Raw genomic sequence first — 17,796 nt, 5'->3', positions numbered from 1 at the left:
CAACACCTGAATCCTGCACAATGTCATGGGGACCCCATTATCAACTTGCCCTGGGCTGGAACACAACCTAGACAAACATTTCCTTATAAGAATTAAACCTTCAGTGCAGCAACGAAGTTGTTCCTGAACTGAAACAGGGCTGAGTTGATGTCCACCTGTCCATTCTCTTGGCAGGAAATTTAGTATCTGATAACTTTTTAGAAAAAGATATCTGTTATTCCTATATGTGGAGGGCTGTAGGTTGGGAGAGAGCGGGCAGGTCTCACATGCACACAAACAGAGGTCTTTTGAACAAGAGAAACTCTAATAATTTTAATTTTTTAATTATTATCTATCATTGGATATTGCCCAGTGAATAGAATACTCCTTTAAACTATTACTTGGATAAGAAAAAATAAGTAGAAAATCTCTTCTCTCTCTCTTTTTTTTTTAAAGATCAATTAATAAAATAGACTTTTGGGGGCTTAAAAAAAATGACCTCTAAACACGTCAGATTTTAATTCACAAAGGAACTTTCTTATCTGTGCTTGTAGTTTTTTCTTTTCTTTTCTTAGTCCTTAACTGTAAATAGAGGGCATGGTCACTTGGAATGTTGGGAGTTTTATGTCGCAGGAAGTACAGTATGTTGAAAGTAATATGTTGTATTCAATATTAAGTGACACTGAATCAGTTTTGTTTCATTTTTCTTATTTTTAGATCATCAGTACACAGATTGAAGATTTGATATGGAAGTTGACTGAAAGCGAAACTGAAGCTGTAGTAAGTGTCATCGTTCTTTGGCGTGTCATCGTTTCATTTCGTGAATGCGGCACCACAGCCTGTTTTAGGCATTTTAAGCAGTTGCACATAGGATACATGCTGCATGTTGTCTGTTGTCTTCTTCTTCTTCATCTTCTTCTTCTTCTTCTTCTTCTTCTTCTTCTTCTTCTTCTTCTTCTTCTTCTTCTTATCATCTGCAGACACAGGATGGACACTGCAGCAAGGAGATGGCTTGTCCACTCCCAAAGAAATGTTCAACGCATTATTTATAGACAAAGCAGCATATGCCACTTTGGGTGGGACTTCCCATCACGTCACCTAACTAGATGAGAGTATAGGTGGCAAATACTCACATTTTACAGATAGTTCCCCTTTTCTGGGCCCAGAGCCCAACACTCCCAAGCCCCCAGATAATGATAACATCAAGGCAAACCAATTAGTTTCAATCAAAGCAAGTGGATATAAACATATATGATCCCACGGCTTTAACATCTACCAGTTAATTGTAAGGTTATTTTAACTACCAAGATGGCATTCTCAGAGCTTCTGGGGAAAGTTCACACAGTGTTTTGACTATTTGTGGGCCTGCTGATATCTAAATGAGCCCTCTGTCATGAAAGCCAGTACAGTGGTGCCTGGGGTTAAGTACAGTGGTACCTCGGGTTACATACGCTTCAGGTTACATACGCTTCAGGTCACAGATTCTGCTAATCCAGAAATAGTGCTTCAGGATAAGGACAGAAATTGTGCTCCAGCAGCGCGGCGGCAGAAGGAGGCCCCATTAGCTAAAGTGGTGCTTCAGGTTAAGAACAGTTTCAGGTTAAGAATGGACCTCCAGAACGAATTAAGTACTTAACCCAAGGCACCACTGTACTTAATTCGTTCCAGAGGTCTGTACTGAACCTGGAACTGTTCTGCGCCGCGGGAGCACAATTTCTTCTCATCCTGAAGCAAAGTTCTTAACCTGAGGTACTATTTCTGGGTTAGCGGAGCCTGTAACATGAGCGTATGTAACCCGAGGTACCGCTGTATACTTTCTATCCTTGTTCTCTCCCCACCCCCCCCTTGAGTTACAAATCCTTGCTCTAGTATGCAAATAATAATAATAATAATCTGGGTTTTTTTTCCTTTGAAGGAACTCAAGCATGAAGTGCTTCGAAAAGAAAGGTATATTTTAGAGCTTTCTACTCAGCTTCAGCATGAGAAAGTAAGTTAGCATTTCCCTTTGTACAGCTGTTTTACTTCACCTGCCATAGGTTTATGTTTACCAAATTACATGATTTGACAACTTCATCAATCTCTTGTGGTCCCGCTAGTTCTAAGTTAGATTTTGGTGTGTGCCAATATTTCAATATGTTGACTTCCAGAATGAGAGTGTAGCTGTGCAGCTTTCGAGCTGCTCGTTCTACCGCCGACAGTGGCAAAGGCGGAGGAGGAGCAGCCCTTAAGGGCTCCTTTTAGGCTGCTCGTTCCGCCGCTGCCACCTCACTCAAGTATAAGCCAAGGTGGGCTTTTTCAGCATTAAAAATGTGCTGAAAAAGTCGGCTTATACTCGAGTATATACGATACTCGATCCACTGTATTAAGTGGATCTTATTCCCAGGTATCGGGACGTGGGTGGCGCTGTGGGTTAAACCACAGAGCCTAGGACTTGCCGATCAGAAGGTTGGCGGTTCGAATCCCTGTGACAGGATGAGCTCCTGTTGCTTGGTCCCTGCTCCTCCTAACCTAGCAGTTCGAAAGCACATCAAAGTGCAAGTAGATAAATAGGTACAGCTCCGGCGGGAAGGTAAACAGCGTTTCTGTGCGCTGCTCTGGTTCACCAGTAGCGGCTTAGTCATGCTGGCCACATGACCTGGAAGATGTACGCCAGCTCCCTCTGCCAATAAAGCGAGATGAGCGCCACAACCCCACAGTCTTCCACGACTGGACCTAATGGTCAGGGGTCCCTTTACCTTTTATTCCCAGGTATGTAATGTGTTTAGGATTCAAGCCTAAGAGTGTATATCTTTCACTAAAATACGTGTTTTGTTATCCCCTTACCTGTTATTTGAAATGTATGTGCAATAGGATTGTATTGGTTTTCTGGAATGTATTAATTGAATTATTATTTCCTCTCCTTGGGTGTTGAAATTTTATTGATAGGCAAATGTAGTATTTTATTTTTTAAAAAAATCAATATATTGCTAGGTACTTGTTCATATCATCTGCTTGGGTTTTTTTAATAGTGTTTTTAATTCCTTCTATTAAAGTTAGCTGCTTTTCTTTCGGAAGGGCGCAACAACGGAATGTCTAGGCGCGCTTATTTATAACAAGAATACAAAGCTGGAAATGAATGAACGGCAGCTAAAATCTTACGTTCATTTTTCACATGGTATAGAACTCATCTGAAGACTTCAAAAAATAAAGCCATGTTTCCCCTGCCCGCCCCCCTAATATTCTTAAGAAGGTCCCTTCTGCAGTCTTCAGGGAGTGGCTGGAAATGGGGAGGCAGAAAAAGGTCCTCCAGTGTGGTGTAGTGGTTAAGAGCGGTAGTCTCCTAATCTGGGGAACCGGGTTCACGTCTCCGCTCCTCCACCTGCAGCTGCTGGGTGACCTTGGGCCAGTCACACTTCCTTGAAGTCTCTCAGCCCCACTCACCTCACAGAGTGTTTGTTGTGGGGGAGGAAGGGAAAGGAGAATGTTAGCCGCTTTGAGACTCCTTAAAGGGAGTGAAAGGCGGGATATCAAATCCAAACTCCTCCTCTTCTTCGTCTTCTCCTTTCCTTCTGCTCTGCAGACAAGCCCTGGATTCTCCCTATACTCCATTTCCTTCATATAAATATATCTTTTTGGCACCACAAGTAACACATTAAAGGCCTATACAACTGATGGCAGAGACACCTACATTGAGTGTCCAGTTCGCAACCCTAAGACTTAAGGGTCCTTCAATGATCCCACTCCAAAATTTGTTTAGATTTTAGACATTCCTGTGAGCATCTGAAGTAGATAACGCTTTAACATGCGCTACTTAAACCATCATAACTAACTGGCTAGCATATTTTGAATTAAAAGCACATTGTACATTAAAAGTACATTCAACAAGGCAACTAAAACCTAAACAAAACATGTTGGGTTAAAAGAAAAGAAATTTTCAGATCCCCAATCCATGCACTTGGGAGGAAGCCCCAATGAACTTGGTTGGGATTTACGTCCGAGTAAGTGGCCATTTTAATCTGAAATCTTAGATGCAGTACTGCACCCAGAGCTCAGAAACTGCTCACGTTTATGAAATTTCCTGTCGCAAAACGCGCCTAGAACAATGGGAGTTTTGAATGCTGAGTAGATCAACCAAGGCTTCCCAATTGTATAACAACTGCAACAACAAAGTGACTTTTCCCATTTAAATTAGGCTGCCTGAATGAATATAAAGTTAACCAGGAGGTGACTGTTAAAGGACTCCATTCAGTTCTGGTGCTGAAAATGAATTCTTAGACTTGTAACGTGCTCAGAGGCAACTTGCTGTTTCAAATCTTGTTGGATGTCTTAATGCCAGTCTCCACTTGGTAGATCCCAGGGTTCTGAAACAAAGGAAAAATCAAAGTAGATCCAGCAAGTCTAAAGTCTGCCCGCCCCTTCCATAGAGTACGAACGTTCATTATAGGTGCAGCCATGTAGATGTCATAATTTATTATGGGCTTTGTTTTATTATTTTAGGCTAATGTGTTAAAAGCATCTCGTCATTCCGAATCAACACAGTTGGTACAGACTCACTTGCAATGCCAGATAGAGAGAAAGGAGGCTGAGAATAATCAACTGAGAACAAAATTTAAGGTAACTGGTTTTTGTTGGTTTTGCCTCTTTGATCGATTGATGATAGGGTGTGTGTGTGTTTTTGGCAGTGTTGGGGAGGGTCGCTATGGATTGAAGTTGCCAGTCACAGCAGCTATAAAAATGTAAAAAATCTCAGGTGCACTCTCTAAATTTCACGAGAAAAGCCACAAATCTGTTATATCTGTATCAGCCACATTCTGTTAAATAATTCAGAAAGCTATATCTGCATTGTCACAATAATTGCTTATTTCAAGAAAACCCCTCTACACCTCCAGTTTGGAACTATACATAGTTCAGTTGACCTATGGCCATAAATCATTGCATTTATGAATATCCCACCCTGACTCCAGGTCCACATAAATAAAATGGGAATGCTTTGTTCATAGAAAGAGTTCATGTGCAATCTCTGTGGACCGATATTCCCAACTGAAGAAGCCTCTCAAATGAGGACACCAGCTTCTAAGTTTCCTTTATCTCAGGTTGATTTCCTTAAATCTCTACCCCAGCCAAATACTCCCACAAACCAGTCCCGTCACTGGGGACAATCTGCCTTGAAGCCCCAAAGCTTATCCGGTTGTACATCTGGCTGCTTGAAGGTTGGCAGTTCAAATCCCCACAACAGGGTGAGTTCCTATTGCTCGGTTCCAGCTCCTGCCAACCTAGCAGTTCGAAAGCACTGTTCGAAAGTGCAAGTAGATAAATAGATACTGCTCCGGTGGGAAGGTAAACGGCGTTTCTGTGTGCTGCTCTGGTTCACCAGAAGCGGCTTAGTCATGCTGGCTACATGACCTGGAAAAACTGCGGACAAACGCCGGCTCCCTCAGCCTGCAAAGCGAGATGAGCGCCGCAACCCCATAGTCGTTTGCGGCTGGACTTAAGTGTCAGGGGTCCTTTACCTTTTTTGTGTGGAGCAAGAGAAAACCCTTGAGCTTGGACATCAGACGTGTTCAGCCTAACCAAGGTTCAGCTCATGGCAGCACAGCATCGGGAGAAGTGGAGGAGAAGGAAAGTTGCCATGCTCCCCTCCTTAGTGGCTCACACGCTTGCCCTTAGACACTCAGCCATGTTTGGGACTAGGGTGATGTGCACGCCAGGCGTAAAGGTTTTTTTTAAGCCGTCAGATAGAGAAATAAATAATGCAAAGACTTACAGTACTGTTGGTAATATGAGCTGAAATAATGTTTTTGTGTGAGGTGTTAAATTCTTTTTTTTTATAAAGAAATCAGAATTTTTTCTTTTATTTATTTATTTCCTTTCCTATACTGCTTTATATTTTTAAGAAAAAATCTCAAAGCGGTTTGCAGCGTATAAAAACATCAATAAAAGAATCCAGAACCAAACTCCCCCCGGGCACGCAAGGCTTGCGGACACCTGCCCGAAGCACGGGGCGTCCTCCAGAGGGCGCCCCATGCTCCGGGCTGCAGGCTGCTGCCCGCAAGCCTTGCAAGCCCGCAGGAACTCCCGCCAGGCTTGCGGATAGCTTCCTGAAGCCTGGAGAGCGAGAGGGTTCGGTGTGCACCGACCCCTCTCGCTCTCCAGGCTTCAGCGAAAGCCTGCATTCGCCCCATAGGACGCACACACATTTCCCCTTCATTTTTGAAGACAACAACACCATTGTGAAGTCAAATATAAAATACACATTTAAAACAGCATAATTAACAAGAGAATAAATATCATCATAAGCGTGACACAGCTGTTTGGCAGGCACAAAAAGATGGGGCAGAGGAATCCAATAGTTAGGGTTTGTTGTCAGGCATAGCGATGCCCCTCTGGTCTCGCCAGGAGCCTCTTCAGTAGAGCTGGTGAGTCTGCTCCCCCCCCCCGCCCCAAGGCCAGGTGGAAAAAGGTCTTGCAGCCTATGTTTATACCGAGATTCCCCATACAGTACCTTCTTTTTTAAATGGCCCATTTTTACATAGTGAGAATTGGCGATAAACTGAATTGCTTTTTTAAAAAAAACAAACTTACATAAAACTGCAGTTGGCAACGCTTTGCACTGGTAATTTCTTCTCGAATGTTTCTGTAAGCTTTGTATAAGGATGCTCCAGCCGCAGTCGGCTTCCATCTACCTTTAGCCTTGAAATGCGTAGGCTCAGGATTCATAGTGCAACCCGACTTTAATGTTTGCAGGTCTTTTGAAGAATGTAGAACCGTTTGCTGTACAAGTTATTTTTTACCTGTGTTTGCCTACCTTTTTGTGCGTGTGTGTGTGTGTTCTTGTCATGCAAGTTGTGATGCTAAAATGGTGACCTCTTGTGGGGAATTGATAAATAACACCAGTGTCCTCTCACAAAAGGCAGCTTCTGTTTGCCAGCAAACTTACCCTTTCTCGGTCAGGCCTCCATGGCTTCTGGTGTTGCCCATGTGAACGCAGTCAAGGAATCCAGGAGATATATCGTCCCTTTGGACAATATTTGGCTGCATTCCAGGACAGATTTCACAGATACTAGTAGTATTCTTCGTCAGAGACAACATCCGCTGGAACACAGACACGCAGCATCACAAAGGAGGGACCAAAATTCAGATTTATACGCTTGCACAGGAACGCACGTGTAGAGCCACTCGCACAATTGGCATTTCCACCTATTCTGACTCCAGTGCTGGGCTGAGGGGAAATGCTGTTCCTTTTTTAACTCTCAAAGAGAAATTAGGTGGTTTATCTCCAACCTAAACACTGTGTTGCTTAGTGCTAAAACTGAATATCCTCTCCAAAGGGTAGCCAGAGGGAACTTTTCTCTCCCGACTGGGAAATACAGCTGCAAATCTAATGGGCTGCTTAGTGTGTCTTGGTGGGTCAGAAATGACCTCCTGCCCCAGATTAGCCAACCTGCCACTGCAGTTTAAGTTACAGATAGGTAGCCGTGTTGGTCTGCCATAGTCAAAACAAAAAAAATTCCTTCCAGTAGCACCTTAAAGACCAACTAAGTCAGTTCTTGGTATGAGCTTTCGTGTGCATGCACGAAGTATCTGAAGTATCTGAAGAAGTGTGCATGCACACGAAAGCTCATACCAAGAACTGACTTAGTTGGTCTTTAAGGTGCTACTGGAAGGAATTTTTTTTTGTTTTGACTATGGCAGACCAACACGGCTACCTATCTGTAACTGGAACTATGGAAGGCACCACATTGAGCCGCATGAAATGGAAGTCCATCAACCTCACCAAGAAACTTGCACAGGTACAGACTGATATCTTCAGGTATCTGAAGAAGTGTGCATGCACACGAAAGCTCATACCAAGAACTGACTTAGTTGGTCTTTAAGGTGCTACTGGAAGGATTTTTTTTTGTTTTGACTGCAGTTTAAGTCAGTCTACAGAGTTTGACTGTCACCAAGTACTTCAGGGTTCATGTTTTCAACACTGCATAGAATCTTCAAAATACTTCAGCATGTGTTTCAATGTATTATTATTTTTCAAGCCTTGTTAAACTGTTGGAATTAACTTGCACATGTTACTTTAAATCTGTCGCCTTCACTGCTCTGATGAACCAAATCATCTGATGAACCAAATCATCAAGCATCTCTGTTTTGTTTTGTGTCTTCTGTACTCCAGTTTAATCTTTTATACATACATGCAAGTGCAAACGCATACACTGCCCCCACCTGGCTAATGTCTGCCTCAAACGTTTCATGTTTGGAGCATATAATAATCTTCCTTAATTCTGATGCAGACAGTAGAAAAGAACATTACAGAATGGAAACAGCAAGTCGGAGAATATAAGCGGCAGATTTTGGCTGAAAAGGACAGAAGAAAGGAGAGGCGGAATGCTCTGAAAAGGGCGGCAAGTGTTCAGAAACAAAGAGCAGAACTTTTGAAAGCAGCTGTGGAGAGCTTAATTTCCAAAATTAGAGAGAAGGTGAGTGATTGGGGAGGGAGCCAAATTAATGTATAAACCTTGATGTTAATCTCACAAAGCAGCAATAGGAGACCTGTGGCCCTCTAGTTGTTGTAGGATTTCCAACTCCCATCAACCCCAGCCATCTTTGCCAGTGATCAGGGATGATGGGATTTGGAGTCCAACAACATCTAGAGGCCCGCAGGTTCCCTATCCCTGTCTGAAAGAACGCCAACAACGTCTTGATTTATAATAGCAGGAACTTTCAGGGGCATACTTTGCTTTCTGTGTCCATATTAATAAGTGTACACGATCAGATAATAGACTTGAGATGCGTGTATGTACATACTGGTAGTTTGGGTGTAAGAAAATATCTGAGAAGGTTATCTTCTTTGGTTTGGGGAATCCCGTCTATGTCTTCAGCTCAGCCGGCCTCTGGTTGGCTGGAGTTAGCAAGCCAAGGTACCGTCTCCAGTCGTTTGAGTACACAGGCCCTTCATCAGCCAAAGTAACCAGATGCCAGCCTACTAAACTGTGTGTAAAAACCTGAAAACAATCCTTTGGTGCTGAAGATGTGAAAGAAGTATGGGAGCCCCCTATGCGCTGCCCTGAGGTTTTTCATGGAAGAGTTGAATATAATTTGTACAGTGGTACCTCAGGTTACAGATGCTTCAGGTTACAGACACTTCAGGTTACAGACTCCGCTAACCCAGAAATAGTACCTCGGGTTAACAACTTTGCTTCAGGATGAGAACAGAAATCATGCTCTGGCGGCGCAGGAGCAGCGAGAGGCCCCATTAGCTAAAGTGGTACCTCAGGTTAAGAACAGTTTCAGGTTAAGAACGGACCTCCAGAATGAATTAAGTTCTTAACCTGAGGTACCACTGTATTAGGAAGTGCAGCTTTCTCCCGGTTGAAGTGCAGAGTGTTTGATGACCAGGACATTCACAGGGAAATCAAAATTTCCTATTTTACTACCAACCTTACAATATGCTTGATTCCATCAATGGTGTCTCCAAGAAATTTTACACATCACTTGGGAAGACAGGCGAAATAACACTGGTGTACAGGAAGAAGCAAAGATCTCCAGTGTCAAAAGCAAGTGATTCTTCAACATCAACTTCGTTGGACTGGTCATGTTGTGCGAATGCCTGATTATCGTCTTCCAAAGCAACTACTCTATTCTGAACTTAAAAATGGAAAGTGTTTAAAGACTCTCTCAAGGCAAATCTTTTAAAATGTAGTATAAACACTGACAACTGGGAAACACTGGCCTGCGAGTGCTCCAACTAGAGAACGGCCTTTACCAAAGGTGTGATGGACTTTGAAGACGCTTGAACTCAGGACGAAAGGGAGAAATGTGCTAAGAGGAAGGCACGCTTGGCAAACCCTCACCATGATCAACTCCTGGCCGGAAACCAATGTCCCCACTGTGGAAGGACATGTGGTTCCAGAATTGGCCTCCACAGTCACAACTCACTGTTAAGACTGTGTTTTTGGAAGACAATCTTGCTCAGCTATGAGCGGTCATCAAAGAAGAAGAAGATTAGGGGCAGGAAGCTTCAAGCTGGGGGTGAAATGCAGCCCTGCAGGCTTTCTTCACTCCCTCATCAGCTCTGAGTTGTGCTGGTTTTATTCCATTACTAGTTTTATTCCAGATTTAGATGCAGCGCTCTGTCCACCCCTCTACAAGCCTGCCTATTTGGCTGCATGCAGTTCATCACTGCCCATGGCTACCAGCTGACTGCTTTTGTACAGAGCTGCTCTGGTGGCAAGGCTTGCTCCAAGTGACTTAATTTAGAAATACTGCTTTAAAATTCCAGTTGTAATACTGTGTTCCTTGCTGTCAGTGATGTCATGGGCGCTAGCCAACCAGGTGCCCGTAGCAGTTGAAGCGGAAGAAAAGTATCCGAGCAACAGTCTGTAATCACTGTCTACAAATGGCATAGGAGATGTGATCTGGAGTATTTTCTATAACCAAAAAGCTTACAGGCATGGCCTCATATTTCACAGTTGGGAAATGTCTGTATAGAACTTTCAAATACCTCATTTAGGGAAACGCTCTTAGCAAGTTTAAAACTTCTGTTTTGCTGGAAAGTTAGTACAACCGCTTGGGTTCCAGCTGATGCTTGTGTTTCAGGATTTTATTGGTGTGTGTTTATGTCGAGATTTCAAGCTTTTAAGTTTTTACATTATTCCATACTACTGCAATACACCTGGAAACTGCTTTGAATGAAAATACCTCCTGTGTCTAGGGAATCGGGAAGAATTAAACAGAAAACGAGTTATTATATTACATGGTCTGTGTTTTGTACATTCTCCAGGAAATCCAATTGTCTGAGGTACTTTCAGCTTGTAATGTCTGGAAAAGTCATCACGAGGCAGTGGTAGATGAAAAAACCAGGTTAGAAGTTCAGGCTGAAACTCTGAAAAAGTAAGTTAATGCTTAATACCTCTTTAAAAATAATCAGTCTCTTTATTAAAAATGAGGAACAGGGCTAATATGGTTGTTCTAGGATTTTGCATGTGCTTTTTTTAGTCTGCCCTCCCCAAGTGTGTTTACTTGACAACCTTTCACTGTGGGAATGGGATGGAGCAATATTTTCATCATCTCCTAGCCTGCTGTGTTTTCAGTTCTAGACACGGAGGAAAGGAAACCAAGATCACATTTAACGGTTATGGTTTCTCCTCCCCACAACAAGAACAACCAAAAGAAGAAGAATGGGGAACTGTTGCTAGTCAAAGAGCTGCAATTCCTAGCTTCCTTAAACAACCGCAGTTCCCATGATTCCTTAGAGGACTCCATTGTGATGTTAACAGACGAGAGTGCTGGAGGTGAAATAGTTAAACAGATTATCCAATCAGAACCCAGGGGGTGGAGTCAGAGGGACTATAAAAACCAGCTCTGGGAGGGGCAAAGGGAGGAGTTCGTTGGGAGTTGGGTGGTTGGTTGGAATGGGAGTGAATTGGGATAGAGTCTGTGGGGAGGTTGAGTTAGTGTAGTGAAATAAGCTGAGTCGGGAACAGTTAGGAGCTAGGAAGACAAGTAAATATCTGAGAGGTGGTTTAGTGAGTGAGAACAGGTAGTGGAAGTTATAGGTCTGGATAGGCACCCCATGATTGTAATTGACCGAGACCGTTTATGAAACCACACACTTGTTAAACTGCAATAAACAAAACAGAAGCTTATGTTCCAATTTAACCCTGACTGGACTCAGTAATTTACCAGGTAGGGCCTGGGTGGTGGCAGCGAGAAATAGTGGTGGCACAGGGTTCAATAGACGGTGAAACATCCGGGGACCCTGTGTGATCGCCACATCCATGACTGTTAAAGTGGCATAAGAGCACTTTAAATGCATGGTGGTGGATGTGACCCAATCAAGATAGCGAAGGTACGGGTGTGGATTGCGTGAGGTTCTGGTGGCCAAACGCTTGCGATCGTAGTGCAGCTAAGGCCAATGTATAGGCAAATATATTAGAAGAATTAAGGCAAGCAGGGAGGCGGGAAAAAGGTGAGTTTGGAATGTTAGTAGTGAATGATGATTGGATGAGAGTTTGAAAGGGAGTTTGAATGCTGGTGGCGAGAGGGTTGAGCCAGATTCGAAGCAGAGTTGCCTATTTAGTGTGATGTAGGCCATTGTAGCAGCCATGTTGAAGAGGAACGTTTTCACCTGGTGCCTAAAATATATATAATGAAGGCGCCAGGTGAACCTCCCTAGGGAGAGCATTCCACAAACGGGGATGGGGGGGCGCTGTAGAAAAGGCCCATTCTCTTTTTTGAATAGTTTTTACTGAGTTTTTCATTTTTATCATGATAATAACAGTTGCCACCCTCCAGACCTCTCGTGGAGGAGGCACACGAAGAAGTGTTTATACATGATCAACATGAAAGACGTACATCTAAAATTGCTTCTAAGAAGCTGAAAGTAAAGTGGATGTAGTTAAGGCACAATTTAGTTGCCATTTAACTAAATGACATTATGCAAAACAATTTCTACACGAGTTGTGTTTGACATGTTAAAGGCAGATAGCTGACCGTCTGATGGAACTGAGGAGACTTCAAGATGTCGGAAGGAGGTCAACGAATGATATCCTTGGGAAGCTCAACGCTATCACCTCTGAAAATGAGAAGATTTCACTTGAAAATACTAAATTAAAGGTAAGGTCATCTGCAAACTGTAGTTATGCCAATTTTAGTTAGGAGTTCCACTTTGGGAGAGAACCTTAATCCTTAATTTTAGTTATACATTTCGAGTCTTGCCTGTCGGGGTTAGTATCATAGCAATTTTACTGATGGTTAAATTGAAGCAGAAATATTTTCTCACCAGCTTTCTAAACACATTCGGAAAATTTATACCACTCTTATGTATGAATTACTCAGAAGTAGTTCCTTCAGTGGGACTGATGTACAGGCAAATCTGTTTAGGATCACGATCCTGGCCTTGTTATCTGCATAGAAACATCTTGGTGATAATATATGTAGTTTAGTTTTACTTATGCTACACAATTTTTGTTGTTGCGGCATTAATCATTTTTTGGTAGTACAGTACTTTTTAAAGATGTCTCTTTTCTGTAGGCATCTTTTGCATCTTTGGAAGCGAGCATTGTCTCGGCAGAAGCTGAACTTGTGGGCTTACGTGAGGAGGCACAGCAGCAAGAAAATATAATTGAACATTATAAAAATGAGGCAAGTTGATGTCTTGGGCATGCATAGAATCCCGCTATCTCTTGCAGAGAACAGCACCATCACCAAAATTCATTCCGCTGATATATTCCTAGGTCCAAACCAAAATATACTCCATATATGTTCAGCCCAGACACTGAAGTCCAGCTCCAAGGGCCTTCTGGCAGTTCCCTCACTGCGAGAAGTGAAGCTACAGGGAACCAGGCAGAGGGCCTTCTTGGTAGTGGCGCCTGTCCTGTGGAACGCCCTCCCATCAGATGTCAAGGAAATAAGCAACTATCTGACTTTTAGAAGACATCTCAAGGCAGCCCTGTTTAGGGAAGTTTTTAATATTTGATGTTTTATTCTGTTTTTAGTATTCTGTTGGGGACCCCCAAGAGTGGCTGGGGAAACCCAGCCAGATAGGCGGAGTATGTATGTATAAATAATGATTTTTTAAAATATTATTATTATTATTATTATTATTATTATTATTATTATTATTCTGTTGGGAGCCACCCAGAGTAGCTGGGGAAACCCAGCCAGATGGGTGGGGTAGTAATAATAATAATAATAATAATAATATCATTTGTGTTTGTGCACATAATAACATATTTGTGTATATAATTTATAACTCTTAAGGAAAAACAGACATAATTTTTAAATATACAATGTTCATATATATATATATAAAATATTGTTCTAGGTGGGGAAATTAGAAATGGAAGCTGAGGAACTGAAAGCCTGGTATGAGAAGGTCATACATGAGGGCAAAAAACTAATGGATGGCAAAGATTTAGAAATTGATGTGGTGAGTATAATAATAGTAATAATTTTAGTAGTTGTACCCCGCACATCTGGCTAGGTTTCCCCAGCCCCTCTGGGTGGCTTCCAGTGTGGTAATTATATGTGTGGAATTTCTTTTTTCACTTTCCTAGAAAAGACTATGCAAGATTCTCTGATTACAGCTTAAACAGAACGCATTACTTTACTTAGCTTACTGAATCATATTTACCGGTACATGAAAATAGTTATAGAACTAGAAATAGGTCGATAGATAGATAATGATATATTGATACACACACACACACGAGACTGGCAAATATGTATATTCTGAGTCACATAGCAGCTTAAAACAACACCTGCCGCTCTCACAGTAAAACTCACTCTCTATATCAAGAGCTTTCCAAACTTTTCATGTTGGTGACACACTTTTTACACATGCATCTTTTCGTGACACAGTAATTCAGTTTTACTAGCAAACCGGAGGTTAAACTAACCCCTTTCCAGCAAGAGGAACATTTGTGCGACACACTGCAGTCGACACACTAATGTGTTGTGACACACAGTTTAGAAAGCTCTGCTTTATATACTTTGACACAGCTTTGTTATATTGTTCAGAAACTTACCTGAGCGTTTATTGTTCCTATACTTTTATTTTTACGCCATTGTTTGCATGTCACGTAAACAAAGATCTATCTCAATGCCATCGTGTTTAAAACAGTTTAAATGAATAAAATGAATAAAAACTACAAAAAAAACCCCTCACACTCTCCACGGTTGGTAACAGACCTAACTGGAAAAAAAACTGCCTACTGTAGATTTTATCACAGGATTTTATGCTACATTAACCCTTTTGGGTACACCTCTCTCATATGCAGCCCGTATAAAAACATATGCCTCCTACAGTATATTTTGTCTTTGTTCAAATATGTTTTATATTTAGTAGTTTGAATATGGGAGAGTGTGCAAAATTACTCTCTCTCTCTTCTTTCTTTTTTTACTTCTTCTCCCCCCCCCCCCACCCGACGCGGCTGCACAGGTGAGGGGCCAGTCGGAGGCTCGCTTGAAGGAGTTAGAACATGCCCGTGATTTACAGAAAGCAGCCGAAGGGAAACTGCAAAAGTGTCAGGAAAGCCTGCTGGCCTGCCAAAAGAGCTGTGTAGATAAATCCAAAGCCATTAGGGAACTTCAGGCTCAGGTGCTTGGAGGAAAATATTCTTTTTTCCACAAAACATCTAAACGAGCGTGCGAGGAAGGCTGGGAAACTCAGCGGTTTGCTTCTTGGGATTCTTATTTCTGAGTAGTTCAGAAGGGAAACTTCTTGCCTGCTGAGGGCACTCCTGTCACCTCCCTGTTTCCCACAGCTCAAATGTTCCATTCCTAAAGCAAGTTGGTGCTTTTCGTGAGATTGGTTTGCTCGATTAGTTTGGAAGAGAGGCCAGTGTTATTTCCGGGCTCAATTTGAAGTGTTGGATCTGACCTCCTCAAGCTGAAAATGACCCAAGTCTATCGAGTATCGGGAACAGCCTCCTCTCTTGTGTGAACTTGTTCTCGTCTCTTTGCCAACAGGTGGGGATGAGGGGAGAGGGCCTTTGCAGTTTGCGGCAGCCCAGTTTTAGAACAGTCTCCCAAGAGACTCTGTCAGACTTCCCTGTCTGCTTTTAAGCGAGTCTTTAAGATTGTTTCACTCTGGTGGGCTGCACCCACCTGACTAAATGGCTGTCAGGATGGAGGAGCTTGCAAGGGGTGCTTCAGAGAGCAATTTACTCCAGTGATGGCTAATGCTTAAGGGAGGCAGTTGCTTCAGAGAGCAGTTTTCTAGTCTCTGAAGCACCTCCCACCCTCCTTTTTTTATCTTCACTTCACTTCAGAAAATTGGGAGACCGTAGAAGCTTACGCCCTGGGTGAGAATACTCAGCTTTCCTATAAGGGAACTTTGTATGCATCCAAAACAAGTTTTTGTCACATATAGTAATAATAATAATAATAATAAAAATAATAAAAATAATAATAATAAATATTTATTTATACCCCGCCCTTCCCGGTTCAGAAAACCGGGCTCAGGGCAGCCAACAACAAATTTAAAACACTTAATTGTGATACAACAAAAAAAGCATAAAATACAGTATAAAGGCGTGAATAACAATAAATTTAAAGTTCAAAAATCAATTTAGGGGAAAATCCATCCAATAAACATTAGATGATCACCAGGGCTAGCTGGCTAAATTAGTCCTACTTGGGCCAGAGGAGGCCAGGGGAGAATTACCATATTTTTCGCTCTATAGGACGCACTTTTTCCCCTCCAAAAATTAAGGGGAAATGTGTGTGCATCCTATGCAGCAAATGCAGGCTCCTTGGCTTCAGTGATAGCAACGCAAAGCCTCCGAAGTGCAGAGGGAGCGCTCCCTCCACGCTCCTTGGCTTCGCATTGCTGAAGCTGAAGCCTGGAGAGAGAGAGAGGTCAGTGCGCACCCTGAAGCCTTCAGAGTGCAGCACGAGTGCCCACTGCATTCCGGAGGCTTCAGGTTCCTTTTGCTGAAGCCGGGAGAGTCTTGATCTCCCGGGTTCAGCAAAAGGAACCCGAAGCCTGCGGAGCGCAGCGGGAACTCCCGCTGCGCTCCGAAGTCTTCAAGGATCTTTGAGGCTGGCAGTGGGGGAAAGCAGCGCTTCCCCCTACCGCCAGCCCCACAATCTCGGGGGGCAGTGGGAAGGCCTTTGCGCTGCTCTCCGACCTGGTCTTTGGGGCTGGGGGTGGGGAAAAGCAGCGCTTCCCCCTGCCAACCCCAAAGAGCAGGTCGAAAGGAACCCGAAGCCTCTGGAGCGCAGCGGGAACTCCCGCCACGTTCCTGAGGCTTCGGGTTGCCTTCATTGAAGGCGACTGAACGCACCTTGAATGCACTGAACGCACCTTGTTTTAGAAGGGGAGAACAAGGGGCTCCGTTTCTCCTGCCGCTTCGCTGAAGGGGCACTGAGCAGAGAGGGGGAGAATTTTTTTTCTTGTTCTCCCACTCTAAAACAAGGTGCGTTCAGTCCTACGGTCGGGTGCATCCTATAGAGCGAAAAATACGGTAGCTGTGGGATCCCAGAGCGGGTAATCTTCATAAAAAGGGAAGGAAAGGGGATAAAAGATCAGGCTAAATTCAAATTGAAAGCCACAATCTGTCTAACAGGCCCTGCGGAAGGAGGTTAGAGTCCTATTTCTTGGTTAACATTAATTCAGGGCTTTTGTCATGAATTAGTCCTGGTGATAAGTGATGTGAGGATTTGCAAAGAGCTAGCACCTTGTTTTCAGCCTACAGTTCTGTGGGTTATGTCAGAATCCCTGCTTTTACAGGTAGTCGAGAACGACAGTTTCTTGAAACAGCTTGCCTTAGAAGAGGAGAATCGCAACATTCAGTTGAAATACGAAGACGTTAAAAGGTAAGTGTGACGTGTCTCCTGCCATTCAGAATTTCTTTCTTTTTCTTTCTTTCTGTCGTAACCTTACACTAACACTTGTACTTGACTTAAAAGAAAACTAGAAGAAACTGAACTAAAGAACAAAGAGCTTGAAAATCAGTTGGCAAGCCAAGAAGATTGCCTTCAGAAAACGGAACTGCAGTTCAAACAGAAACTTGCTAGCTATGATGCGTTAACCAGACAACTGGAAGCTGCTTTGGAAGATGGAAGGAAGAAGGTAGGCCTCGCCCTGAGTCTTTTGAGTATATGCATTTTTTAATGTACCTGTTGTTCATATACAGAAGCCCCCCCCCCCCCCCAAGAGGCAGTTGCTTCTTTTCTCAAAACTCCATAGAGCACACGGTTTCTGTGAGATACTCTCTCTAGGCCACTCAACCCCTTCCTATGCCACACCTTCCACTGACTCTGCACCTTCCTCAACTGCTTTTGCCTGGCTGGAATGTGTCATTGATCGGGCTGCCCTCTTCTAAACAGGAGAGGGAAGCT

At 43.1% G+C, this 17,796-nt stretch overlaps 1 protein-coding gene across 12 annotated transcripts in view; it reads left to right on the top strand.

The window, feature by feature from the left end:
• The window catches only part of ODF2L (outer dense fiber of sperm tails 2 like), a 38,836-nt gene that overhangs the window by 10,466 nt on the left and 10,574 nt on the right, over positions 1-17,796 (top strand). For 7 of the 12 annotated variants that reach the window (XM_083743368.1, XM_083743365.1, XM_083743373.1 and 4 more), the window contains 11 exons: positions 697-759; positions 1,895-1,966; positions 4,456-4,572; positions 8,241-8,426; positions 10,730-10,839; positions 12,429-12,564; positions 12,982-13,092; positions 13,775-13,879; positions 14,891-15,049; positions 17,186-17,271; positions 17,365-17,527. In XM_083743368.1, the coding sequence (XP_083599494.1) occupies positions 697-759; positions 1,895-1,966; positions 4,456-4,572; positions 8,241-8,426; positions 10,730-10,839; positions 12,429-12,564; positions 12,982-13,092; positions 13,775-13,879; positions 14,891-15,049; positions 17,186-17,271; positions 17,365-17,527 (1,308 nt within the window). The remainder of the gene's footprint in view (positions 1-696; positions 760-1,894; positions 1,967-4,455; positions 4,573-8,240; positions 8,427-10,729; positions 10,840-12,428; positions 12,565-12,981; positions 13,093-13,774; positions 13,880-14,890; positions 15,050-17,185; positions 17,272-17,364; positions 17,528-17,796) is intronic. The other 5 variants (XM_083743372.1, XM_083743367.1, XM_083743366.1 and 2 more) reach the window with 1 other exon arrangement.

The sequence above is a fragment of the Podarcis gaigeae genome (assembly GCF_964106915.1).
Source record: "Podarcis gaigeae genome assembly, chromosome: 6".
NCBI lineage: Eukaryota > Metazoa > Chordata > Lepidosauria > Squamata > Lacertidae > Podarcis > Podarcis gaigeae.
This window is presented reverse-complemented; position numbering and strand designations above follow the sequence as displayed.